Source organism: Labeo rohita, chromosome 14 (genome assembly GCF_022985175.1).
Source record: "Labeo rohita strain BAU-BD-2019 chromosome 14, IGBB_LRoh.1.0, whole genome shotgun sequence".
Classification (NCBI taxonomy): domain Eukaryota; kingdom Metazoa; phylum Chordata; class Actinopteri; order Cypriniformes; family Cyprinidae; genus Labeo; species Labeo rohita.
Genome location: NC_066882.1, coordinates 7,010,216 through 7,023,192, shown reverse-complemented (window position 1 = coordinate 7,023,192; position 12,977 = coordinate 7,010,216). Strand labels below are relative to the sequence as shown.

Below are 12,977 nucleotides of genomic sequence, written 5' to 3'. Positions count from 1 at the left end.
TCTGAGGAAGAAGTGTCTTATTTAGCGAAACGATTGGCTCTTTTCATAAAAATAATACAATTTATATACTTTTCAATGTCAAACACTCGTCTTGTCTTGCTCTGCCTGGACTGTTTTTTTCCGGTTCATGACAGTTAGGGTATGTTGAAAAATTCCCATCTCATGTTCTCCCTCAACTTCAAAATCGTCCTATATCACTGTTTTACCTTTTTTGTTAAGGGTGTTTGATCTTCTTCGCATGTTCAATTTGCAAAGACTGGGTGCAGCGATGTAGGATGATTTTGATATAGTTTTTGAAGTTGGGGGAGAAAAGTTTTTCGACATACCCTAACTGTCTTGAGTCAATACACAGAGTTCAGGGAGAGCAAGACAAGACGAGCGTTTGAGATTAAAAAGTATTTAAACTGTATTTTTTTAAATGAAAATAACCGATCATTTCGCTAGATAAGAGCCGCATTTACAGCCGCATTTGGGATCATATTAGGGTCTAAGCAGATGTACATACTTTTCCTTATGGAAGAGATTTGAAGACCTGCAAGAATTTTGGTATCTAAGCAATACTTCCACTCGCCATAATTAAGATTTGGGAAGGACTGGTGCTCTGTTGTATATTAATGACATTAAATAGGCAGTCTGTGATCTGAAATCATTCAGCTGCGTGTGTACACAATCACAATCATTCAGAGTGGTGTAAACAATTTTTTTTTGCATACGTTCATTCTCTGAATCACGCGTATGCACGCACATTTGAGAAATGATCCTAAGATCTTTTCACTCAGTTTGTTGCTGATTATATAATTTGATATGAAAAAAAACTATGCTTCAGACTTTTGGACATCAGTGTTCCACTTTTAATCCCTATATGTGATCCTGGACCACAAAACCAGTCATAAGGGTCAATTTGAAATTTATAAGTAAGCTTTCCATTGATGTATGGCTTGTTTGGATAGGACAATATTTGGCAGAGATAAAATTATATGAAAATCTAAAAATCTGAGGGTGCAAAAAATTGAGAAAACTGCTTTTAAAGTTGTCCAAATGAAGTTCTTAGCAATGCATATTACTAATCAAAAATTAAGTTTTGATATATTTACAGTAGGATATTTACAAAATATCTTCATGGAACATGATCTTTATTTATATCCTAATGATTTTGGGCATAAAAGAAAAGTCGATAATTTTGACCCATGGCTATTGCTACAAATATACCTGTGCTACTTATGACTGGTTTTGTGGTCCAGGGTCTCATGTATGTTTTTAAAAATGTGTTTTTTATTCAGGTGTGATCGGAGTCGTGACCACATGCTGGGTTCATGCCGGATTCAAAACTGCCGTCAACCTGTAAATGATTTCCTGCTTTCTGAGGGAGGAGTGACACAGATCTAATAACACAGACGGAATGTAAACCTGTTTGAAATCTCTCGTCTCTAAAGACTGCGTGCACATTTTCACCTACAGTATAGCCCTTCAAACTCTAATCTGATTCATCAATTTTAAATGTCTCCTATTTTTTGCAATGATTAATTATGGATTGACACATTACAATAGAATTTGTCTAGAATACTCATTTGTTGCCAACATGTAAGAGTACCAGCAGACACAATGTGGATTAAAAAAAACCCAATATGGTTCAAAGCCACAAAACAGCAATCACAATCACTTTGAGCAGCTAGTAGTTTTACATAGTTATTTCTACTCATCTCAGTGACAGGAGAAACATGTATTTAACATCATTTTAACTAGGGGTTTGTGTTGTACTTTTTGAATCAAATGATTTTTTTCTTGATTTGTTCTCAGTAAAGTTGCATTAGCGGTTTGGGGCTTGGCAGGGTCAAGTGATTTTCCTATCAGTCTGATGGTGTATGGTGTCCTCTCACAGGCACTGCTCAGAGCAATACTGCCTCTCTGTGGAGAAGCCCTGCTCTTTGTTACCCATCAGCCCCAAATGGCTCCAAAAGAGCAGAGAGAACAGGCTGAAAGTGCATGAGCACTTGAACAAGAGCAGAATTCTACAAGTGACGGCTTGTAGATTCTGAACTGCATCAAAAGATAAATCTTAAAAATAAAGGTGCTTTAAAAGGTTCTTCACCATTTTTGGTTCAACAAAGAACCATTCAGTCAAAGGTCCTTTAAAGAACCATCTCTTACTTACCTTTTTAATCTGAAGAACGTTCTTTCGCCACAAAGAACCTTTTGTGAAACAGAAAGGTTCTTCAGATGTTAAAGGTTCTTTATGGAACCATTTAGACAAAAAATGTTCTTCTATGGCATCGTGAAGCACCTTTATTTTTAAGAGTGTACAGACTGAGAAACTTAATTCATGCAAATTCATATATTTAGCAAAATCTCCCAGAGGATGAATAGAATGATTTGGCTGTTGCTCCAGATAAACAAACAAATATTTATTGCCCCAATTAATATCAAATGCATGTCACATTACCATTTTTGAGCTAAATGGATCTTTTGATGAAAATCACTTCTTCTTTTGTTGACTGGGACAAAGTACACACTGAGATTTAAACTTCTTTTTTAATTAAAGAAAACATATCTATTAAATGAAAGCCTCTCGACATTCCACTGTGATGAATGTCAGTTTGATTACAGACGTTACTTATTTTCAACCTGTGTATTTGAATAAGGTGTGGGTGGGATGTGCAGACACGGTTTAGTCTGAAAACACTTGCCAAAGATTTGTTTTCATCCAGCAATTTGAGCTGACTAATAATGAAGAGCCTTGAGGGCTTCAAGTGCCAGTTGTTTTATTGCTTGGCATTTCAGCAACAGATCTGTGAATTTGACTCTGGTTGAATCTTATATAATCATCTAAAATACATTACTATTCAAAAGTCTGGAATTGGTAATTTTTTTCATTATTTTGAATAAGAATATTTATTTGACACAAAAATAATAATATTAGTAATATTGTGAAATGTTATTAGAATTTAAAAATAACTTTTTGTTTCTATTTTAATGTATTTTGAAATGTAATTTATTACTGTGATGGCATAGCTGAATTTTCAGCATCATTACTCCAGTCTTCAGTGTCACATGATCCTTGAGAAATCATTCCAATATACTGATTTGCTGCTCAAGGAAAATCTATTTATTAACCTCAATGCTGAAAACAACTATTTTGTGTTACATGAAATACAAATCTTTAGTAACTTTTTTAATGCCTTTACTATCAGTTTTGATCAATTTAATGTGTACATGTTTCTGTTAACATAATATATGTGTACTGTGTATATTTATTAGGTGTAGAAATAAATACACACACTTGCACGTATATATTTCAGAAAAATGTTATGTTTATATATTAAATATATTTATATATTATAAATTATATGAATAGAAATATATACATGTTAAAACATGTAAATATTTTAAAAATATACTCTGTATTTGTGTGTATTTATATATAATGAATAAATATACATAGTACACACACATATATTATGTAAACAAAAACTTTTATTTTGGATGCGATTAATTGCAATTAATCGTTTGACAGGACTAATGTGTAATCTTAGTATTCGAGTACAAACTTAATTAAATTTTTATGTTTATTAATCATACATTCAGCAAAACAGAAAAAAGCATACACAGATTAATATTGAAAGATTTATAAAATATCTACACTATATATTTGTTTCAGTATCATAGAATGAAAACTATAAAAACTATAAAAATAGTTTTGCCTCGCATTGAGTTGATTTCCAGATCTGATTCTGATCAGTACATTGTAATATTCTCTAGTTAAATATATTAAGCGAATGACCACTAAAATCTACAATTTAAAATGGTCACACTTACTGTGCTAGTTTAATGTAAAATACACTACTGTCTCTTTCTACTTGCATGATAATTTCAACTCAGACCAATGTATTATGTACATTTACATGGTAAGTAGCTGTGCTGGGGTCGTCAATAAACTGATCATCCTATCTTAGCTTATTTTGTGCTATTTAGCTTCTGGCTGTACACTATTTCGAACTCATAACTAGGTCCGAATGGAATCAGAACGCCTGTCATTTACAAACTTCTGCCTCCCCTTGGGTGTTTGTTTATATAAATTTTTGACTAATTTAATTGCGCCTTCAGCTACCGATAAGGGCCTGATACACTCAGCTCTCCTTTTACCATCATTCCACACAATTTCCCACAAAATCAAAACAGAAAATGCAAAGAAGTAAGCAAGTTGCATTTGAATCTGCTCATAACTAGCAGCACAACAACTCTAGAATATCAGCGATGTGAGGACTAAAGCGACCTTAAGTTTTAATGGTGGTGAGAGTTATTTGGTTCTCCTTTGTAGTTTGATCCAAATGCCCTTCTCGGGACGCAGAACGAGTTCCCCCAGAGGCCGCAGTTCCTCACGGCTCTGACACGCCTCTACGTCAAAGTGACGCAAGATCGTAGCAAGAATTACCTTCTCCTCCATCATGGCGAAGCGCTGGCCTGCAGCCACAGACGCACAGACAAAGAGAAAATAGGAAAGACAGAATAAGTTCTCAGAACAAGACTAAGAGAGGGGGGAAGTTCATGAAGTAAATTTCTACAAATGCTCTTATTTGGGGCCTTCATTCCTGGAAGGCAGTTGAGATGAGTCGAGTGCTGAAATAATAAATCTTTAAAGGTATGTGGCTCTCGTTCAGGTTTGTTAGGAGCTGCTTCTTGTGTGTGGCCAGCGACCTGAACCTGCGAGCGCCACTCGCTGTGAAACAATCTGTTTTATTCAGAGGTGGGACAGAGGCCCAAAGGAAGGATAAGTTCACTGCATCTCCCTGCAACTATGCTAAATAGGCGTACAGACTCTTTGGTAAAGTAAAACAGGAAGAGAAACTGCACTATAAACGCAAGTTCTTGAGATGCTTTTTTAACAGTTTAACTTCTTTTAACTTGAGCATTGTGTTTCATGTGTCAAAAGACGTTAGCTGAACATTCAAACAAATCCTTCTATCGTGTTTATATGAAAAAACTATTAAAAAGCACAGTGGAATGGAAATGCATTCTGTGTGTCTAATCCTGCTCCTGGAGGGCCAACATCCTGCAGATTTTAGCTCCAACCAGCTCAAAAACACTTGTCTAGAAGTTTCTGCTTAGTCTGAAAAGGCTGATTAGCTGGCTTAAGTGTGTTTAATTAGGGTTGGAGTTAAACTCTGAAGGACAGTGGTCTTTCAGGAACAGGTTTGGACACCTCTGCCAAGTTCTGAGGATGTCATATGACAAGGGTTGCGAATCAGAATGGGTTTCGTTTAAAAAAAAAAATCCAGAATCAAATGACAGTACTGTATCTACAATGGGAAACAGGCTGATTACAGAGCAAATGACTCGGAGTTGTTTCGTTTTAGTGAATCAAACACATTGTGCACACAACCTGTGCAGTCCAATTCCCTAACAAATGTCTCTAATAAATCCATTTTTAGTTACTTATTACTTATAAATATGTTACTTAAACATATTACTTATAACAAGCCGTATACTATTTGATTCTAGGTCTTAGTTTTTTTATGTGAATCAAACACATAGCAAACAGCTAGTATAGTCTGATTCCCAAATAAATGACTGTAGTGAGTCGTTTTTTTCAGTGAATCAAATACTTGAATCCAACCACTGTATTGTAGTATGATTTATGAACACATCACTCTTAAGAATCATTTTTTAAATTAATCAAAAACATAAAACTAACTGTGAGACTTAAATCAGCAAAACTGTTAAATTCTTTATGATTCCCTTCCTAAACATACGTCCCATCAAATACAATGTGGTATGGTGCGGTTTTATCTTTAGGCTGTCATTCCCCCATCAAAAAGACTCATGTACAGTGATGGGAATAACGGTATTATAAATAAACAGCTTTACTAACTATATTGTTTTTTTCAGTAGCGAGTAATCAAACAAATGACCGTTACCGTTACTGACAATAAAATGTGGCATTACTATGATTTATTATAATGCTATTATAATTAAATTTTTCAGTTCATCTGAATGGATCCGCAGCGTACATGTATTTGATGAACCGTAAACTCTAGTGTAAAGGCACACGACTCACTGTCGCTTTGTCTCACATACTCACAAAGAAAGATACAGGACAGTCTTATATACCATCCAGAATTGACACATTACATGTAAACAATATTCTTTGCTGTATTTTCCTGTCAAAATAGCGGAGTTCCTTTGGAATTCTTCAGCTTTTAAGAACTGCCAATTTCTCCGGTCGTAGGCGGAACTAATGCGCAAACAGCAATCTCATTGGTTGGCGCTCACCTATTATCGTCCCTGTTTTGATTTCAGCAAATCAGTTCGAGCGAACGCAAACAACGTGATTAATATTTATGAACCCAGCAGCTCATTAATCCTAGTAGTAGTAGAATTCGTAGTAGTGTTGTTATCTTATCAGTGTTTTTATTTTTTCCCCCTTTTTTATAGAAACACTAAATGACAAACAATATCTTAAGCACCACCAGCATTCCTAAGTTCAGTCAACATGACAAATATAAATTATCATAATATCATATTATAATTCTTGAGTGATTGAAGCTGTACTTTCAGATATATATATAAAAAACTAGGCCGTTACACGATTGGTGATTCTATCGCCAAGGTTACATTCCCTGGTATTTAGTTACTTTATAATGATGATGTGACTCAGTTACTAACTCAGTTACTATTTGTGAGAAGTAACTAGTAACGATAACTAATTACTTTTTTAAAGTAACGTGCCCAACACTGCTCATGTACCCCTTCATCAACATCAAAACAGAAATGTGTTCCTTTTCATAATAATTCATACTGGATACAATTCAGTATTGTTATTTCTATCCTAAGTCCATTTTTCATCAAAACCTTTTTGTTATTATTTAGTTTTTTTCTTACCTATGCAGTTTCTTGGCCCTGCAGAAAAAGGGATGTACGCATATGGATGCCTCCCTTTGCTGTTCTCTGGCAGAAACCTTTCCGGTCGAAATTCCTCAGGTTCTGGAAAGTAGCGCGGGTCCCGGTGAAGAGCATATGGTATGATAACAGCATTCACTCCTTTAGGGACTTTGAACCCATCTGCAACCGAGCAACACAACAACAGCAGTCTTTCAATTATGTTACACATGTCAGAGTTTTAACAACTGAACAGGATTCAGCACACTCTAACGCTACATTTGGGTTAGCACATGCCAAACTGTACCACTGTGTGGAAGACAGAATAAAGCTTTAATAAATAATTGATAAACGGATGCATTTATTGTGTTTTTCACACTTTCTGTTATGAAAAGTTACTGTTTTCCATCCAGCTGCTTTTTCATTTAACTTTGGCGTGAAAGAATCTTAGCTCCGAGTGGAAATAAACACTCAGGTTGCTTCATATTTGACAATGGGAGATGGAAATAGAAGCCGTGGCATCTGCTGTTAGGCAGAGATGCAAATAATGAGAGTGGCATCAAAAAGTTCCGATCTTTGATCTGGCAGTGTTTGCTGCACTGTTTGGCAAGGTGACAAACTGCTGCCACCTACTGATCTGACAGTCCTCGCAGATGCTGCGTGCAAACAGAGGCACGGAGGGGAAGATCCGCAGACTCTCCTTAATGACACACTCCAGGTAGCGCAGCTTTTTCAGGTCCTCCAGCCCCACGTGGCGGTCTGACGAACCTGCCAATCAGAAAGCAGAAGACGCAGCTGAACTCTACAGTAAATAAGGTTGTTAGAAAACATTCACAAGCATCTAAATTCTTTATTGACTACTGAGCAGAACTAAACAGGACAAATTGTTTTATTAGGAACACATGGTAGGCATTACGATCAATACAACATCACACATGTGAGCGTGACTTATTTACCAAACACTTCCTGTAGTTCTGCCTGCACCGCCTTCTGGACCTCAGGATGGGAGCCAATCAGATGTAAAGCCCAGTTCATTGAAGCTGCTGTGGTATCATGACCCTGCCAAAGAGAACGGTTCTTCAAACAATGTTCAGTTACGAAAGAGTTTGCTTTTGTAGTTTTATTTGTACCTCAAACATGAAGGTGTCCACTTCCTCCTGAATGTCCTCATGACTCAGATTCTGTCCATCCTCATAAGTCGTTTTTAACAGCATATCTAGGAAGGCCTGTCTTTTCCTCGGCCCTTGGTCAGAATCACTGTCTGGTCCAGAGGTCATGAACTTCGATCTCCTTGATGACCTTCAAGAAAACACAGAAAATTGTGTAAAAATAATCTGAAGGTTTGTATTTGACTCTCATCTGTCTTTTTTTGGCTAGTGTGTGCCGAAAAGAAGATAAATAAATCACTTAATTTTCCTGACGCAACCTTATCTTGTTATTGTTAAATAATCATTTTCAAAACATTTTTTTTTTAATTTTTGTTAATCGAAATACAGCTGAAATAAAATAAAATAAATATTTGCTGAAAATCCTGGCAAGTAAAATAATTTAAGTAATACAATTAAATAAAATTATAGATAAATATAGCTGAATAACAAAAAAAAAAACTATTTAAAAAGAAATATTTAAAACTAAAAAAACGACTAATAGCACAAATATCACAATTACAAAAACTAAACTAAAATTAAAGCTGAAAATGTAAAAATAAAAATGGTCATGCTTTATTTTAATTAACTGCGACTTTTGCCTCAGTAACCAATTTGCTGCTTATTAATACCTAGTAAGATAGTTATGTTTAGGTATTGGGTGGGATTATGGATGTAGAATATGACCATGCAGAATATGTGCTTTATAAGTACTAATAAGCAGCAAATGTGTTAATAATAGGCATGCTTAATAGTGAGAACTGGTCCACATACTAAAGTGTTACCTTAAAAACTAATTCAAAATATGAATTAGTTGTACAGCAGTGTAGGACAGGGCTCCTCAAATCTTGCCCTGAAGTGCCAATGCGCAGCGGAGTTTCGCTCCAACCCTGATAAAACTCACCTATCTGTGATTTTCTATTGATCCTTTAGACAGTGAATAGCATGCTCAGGTGTGTTTGATTAGAGCTAAACTCTGCAGGAAAGTGGATATCGTGGGCCAGATTTGAGGATCTCTGGTGTAGGATGAATTCAGGATAATTGGGATATTTCTACCTAGTCATCTCAATTGCAAAAAGTGATAAGTAATGATGACGATCACTCACACTTGCAGTGAAGGAATGGAGAATCTTCAGTCTTCTAGAATGTTCTTTGCCTTCTTCTAACATGTTGTAGATCCTGTCTAGCCACAGCCATGGTGCTCTCTGTCTCTTAGAGACGATGTCACTCATTCTGCAAGAGGAGTATAAACACTGACAGTTTGTAGAGAGAACAACATGGCTTCCTTACGTATGTATTAGCAAGAACACATGCTCTAACATTGAACTGCACTACTTACTTATAGACACTTTGGACATACTCCGAGTCGGAATTGCTCTGAGCATAGACCTTCTTTCCCATTGCAGTTTCTATTGCAGACAAACATGTCTCATGTGTTTTTAATAATTATAAACTAAATAACAAACATAAGGCCTTTTACAGTAGCATGCAAAAGCAGTATGCAAACAGCAAAACCTCATATTTTTTCATTAAAGTTGTCCAAATGAAGTTCTTAGCAATGCATATTACTATTCAAAAATTAGGCTTTGATATATTTACAGTAGGAAATGTACAAAATATCTTCATGTAACATTATCTTTACTTAATATTCTAATGATTTTGGCATAAAAGAAAAATCAATCATTTTGACCTATGCAGTGTATTTTTGGCTATTTCTGCAAATATACCTGTGCTACTTAAGACTGCTTTTGTGGTCCAGGGTCACATATATGGAAAGATTAAATGTACTGTACCACATATGATGTCCAAAGCGCATAATGTTATGTAGCTGAAGCAGTTGAATGGCTCTCCGTCTATGTGCTTCTGCATCTTTTGAATCAAAACATCCGTTTGTTCATTCATCACCTCCAGGAAGTCAGACAGGATGGAGAAGTGGAAGGTTGGAGTCAGCATTTTACGCCGGTTACGCCACTTCTCCCCTGTGCTGTGGGAAGAAAAGTTGGGAAGAGTCAAGTCTGTGACCTCAACATAGCTTCAGTACTGCAAAGTGAACCTGAAGAAAATATAATATTTTCCTTACCTGTGTTTCTGGACTCTGCTGCGTTTGGACAGATGGCCAGTGACCCTGTGTCCAGTGTGGCTTATTATAAACTACTGCGTTTTTGTTAGACTTGGTTTGCATTGGTTGATGCAAGCTGTTTTTGAATATGAGATACGAGATCTGCCAGTTTGGCAGGTGGTCCTTTATCGTATGCGAAATAAAGTTTAGTTTGACTTTAAATGTTCTGAGCTTTGAAGGACAGTTTTCTTAGATAACACGGTGATGTAAGACAGCAATACTCTTAATACTTTAATTAAATACCATATTATATGCCATAATTTATTTAAAATACATTTATTTCACACTAAGCATACTTCAAATCCAATAACTGAACTATATTTGGAGTATTGCTTTATTGCACAATGCACATTTCTTAATATTATGCCTAAAATGTTTTTTTATATCACTATTAATAAAAAACTGCACACTCTGTATAATATCAGTCTTTAAATGCTAGACATTTAAAGTGTACCTGAAGTATACTTGCAGTAGTTCCACTTTAGCACAATCAATGCAAAACAATCAATCTTTAGCTGGACCTCAGCATTACTTCTGCACAATTAAAGTGCATTAAGCACAAAATTAGTTTTAGTCAATTTAGCAGACTTTCAGTATACCAGTTTAGTATACCAAAAGTATATTTGCAGAAATATGTACATTTATTTATTGTATACTATTGTATTTCAAATACATTTTAGTTTTGTTTTTGGTTTTTTTTTCACTAGGGCAGTTGCAAATATAACAATGTTTTTAAACATTAAGTTAAACATTCTGGTTATACTGATATTGTTCTGGACACTCAGGTTAAAAAAAAACTTAAAAATTTTTTTTTAAAACATTTGTTTTTATTTTTATAAAATGTGGTAACACTTTCTATGAAGCCCACATTTACAATACATTATAGGGGTATTCTTAATGAATGTATAATGCATTATTAAAAAAAAATGTATAATATGTTATATCATCTTATGAATATTCATAAGAACAGTTTTAATGTATTATAATATTTACTTAATTGTAGTTATAGTTTAAGAGTATGATGATTTACAACACACAATGAACATGTTGCTTTCACTTAAGTTACAATGGATTATATTTCTCATAGTTATAATGTATTATAAGTCTCATATCCTGCCATCTTTTGTATGCTACTTTACTTAAAGCAATCAATGACCACTTATTAGTATAGTTATAATAATAATATTTTTTTTTCTTTAGGGTCTTAATGAAAAGTCTCTAATATACTTTGATTAAAAATTCTCAATGGTTTTGTAAAACAACACCCTTTTTACCTTGTCAAAATGAGCTCTGCAAAAATCATTTATTTGTCTGTCAAATACTGTACATAAATATAAATACCCTCAGAAAGTACTAAAACAACAAAATAGTTCATTTGTTAAGGCTTTTTTTTTCATTTTAGGTCTATGCACCTGCCTTTAACCATGATTTTTTTTTTTTTCCAAACACTCCCCTCATCTGCCATTGGTCAAAGAAGAGATAATCCCGCCCCAAACTCACTCAATTGGTTAAGCCACTATTGAGCCGGTCATATGCTCAAATAAACAAAGTCACTGTTTACACGTTTTAGTCCACAAATAAATGACTTACAGTACGGAGGACGAAATTATTATAACTTTTTTAGCTATTTTACCTAAATTTACCCTATTCATCTACATACTATATCTACAAGTCATGTATTATGTTAACAGTAAGCTTTACAACAGATGCTAAAAGAATTGTAAAAAGTGAAAGCAGAGTGTAATTTTCACAAAAATAGTGGTAAACACACCATACCTGGTGAGCAGGCCTGTGCCGAGCCAGGGGTGCAGGAACGTGTATGAGTATGACTTGTCAAGGTGTTTGGAATTACTGAGGACCACCTGATGGGAAAACACAGGTTTGAGAAAGAACTGGCAACTGTGAGAAAAATTATACAGAAGTAAATGGAAAGAATAAAATTTCAGTAACAGTTATTGTCACCTCAATATTCTCTGCATGATACAAGATCAGAAAGGGGACTGGGCCCACCCAAACTTTTGCTAGAGGAAGGTGTCTGTTTTCATTTGTGCCCTCAATAATCTGGTTGAAAAAATCTTGAGAAGAAATGCATTCTTATAAATTTGCATTTTTGTGTTAAATTATCATTGTTAATTAAGAGTAAAAAAGAACACAGTCTCTTACCGCCTGCATTGGTTTTAAATTGCAGTGCGTTGCCAATAATTGGATAAGCGCCCGGCATTCCTGGAATTGGTCTCATTTCGTTCCATTTTCCTATATAATTTTTCAGTGGATGATATGTGGCAGATGCCAAAAGGAGTAAAAGAACAGCTGTGAATATAATCCCCAAGATGTATAATCCAAAAAGGACACCCATTTTGTTTGGATGAAGCTGGCTAATGCTCTGAAAAAAGCGCACAGGCTGCTTCACCGTGAACTTCAGACTTAACCGTTTCACTTGCTTAGTACAAACAGAAAAAACACCCTGGGCTGATCAAACAGATGGAGTTATGATACATAACTGGGACGCATGCAGGTTATCTGTGAGTAAAGTGTCTCTCGCTAAAACATTAACAGACAGCAGTAATAGGGCAATTGATAATGATCTGGGATATTACTGGTGGCTTTTTGTGGCTGGTGTGTATGTGTCTGTTTGTGTGTGTTGTGGTTTACTGGCACACATTCAGCGGTCTTTGTCCCATGGAAGAGCTCTGCCAAGTCTTTTGGCAGAATGGCCACTGGATTTTATTCTAGTCATCTCACACTTCATCAAAGTATGATAACAATATTATTGTTGATAGCGAGCATAGAGGAAAAAATACATACCAGTCAAAAGTTTTTGTTTTTTAAAGAATACTCTT

The 12,977-nt window shown here is 35.1% G+C and overlaps 1 protein-coding gene across 1 annotated transcript; it reads right to left on the bottom strand.

Moving 5' to 3' along the window:
* Positions 1 to 2,387: 2,387 nt before the first annotated feature.
* Positions 2,388 to 12,669, bottom strand: LOC127176363 (cytochrome P450 4V2). The gene is given in 11 exon segments (XM_051128007.1): positions 2,388 to 4,458; positions 6,877 to 7,056; positions 7,507 to 7,641; positions 7,830 to 7,932; positions 8,004 to 8,207; positions 9,125 to 9,251; positions 9,358 to 9,427; positions 9,812 to 10,002; positions 11,914 to 11,999; positions 12,100 to 12,212; positions 12,301 to 12,669. Coding segments are annotated over 11 exon segments (1,566 nt in total). The 5' UTR covers positions 12,494 to 12,669; the 3' UTR covers positions 2,388 to 4,294.
* Between the last annotated feature and the right edge of the window lie 308 nt (positions 12,670 to 12,977).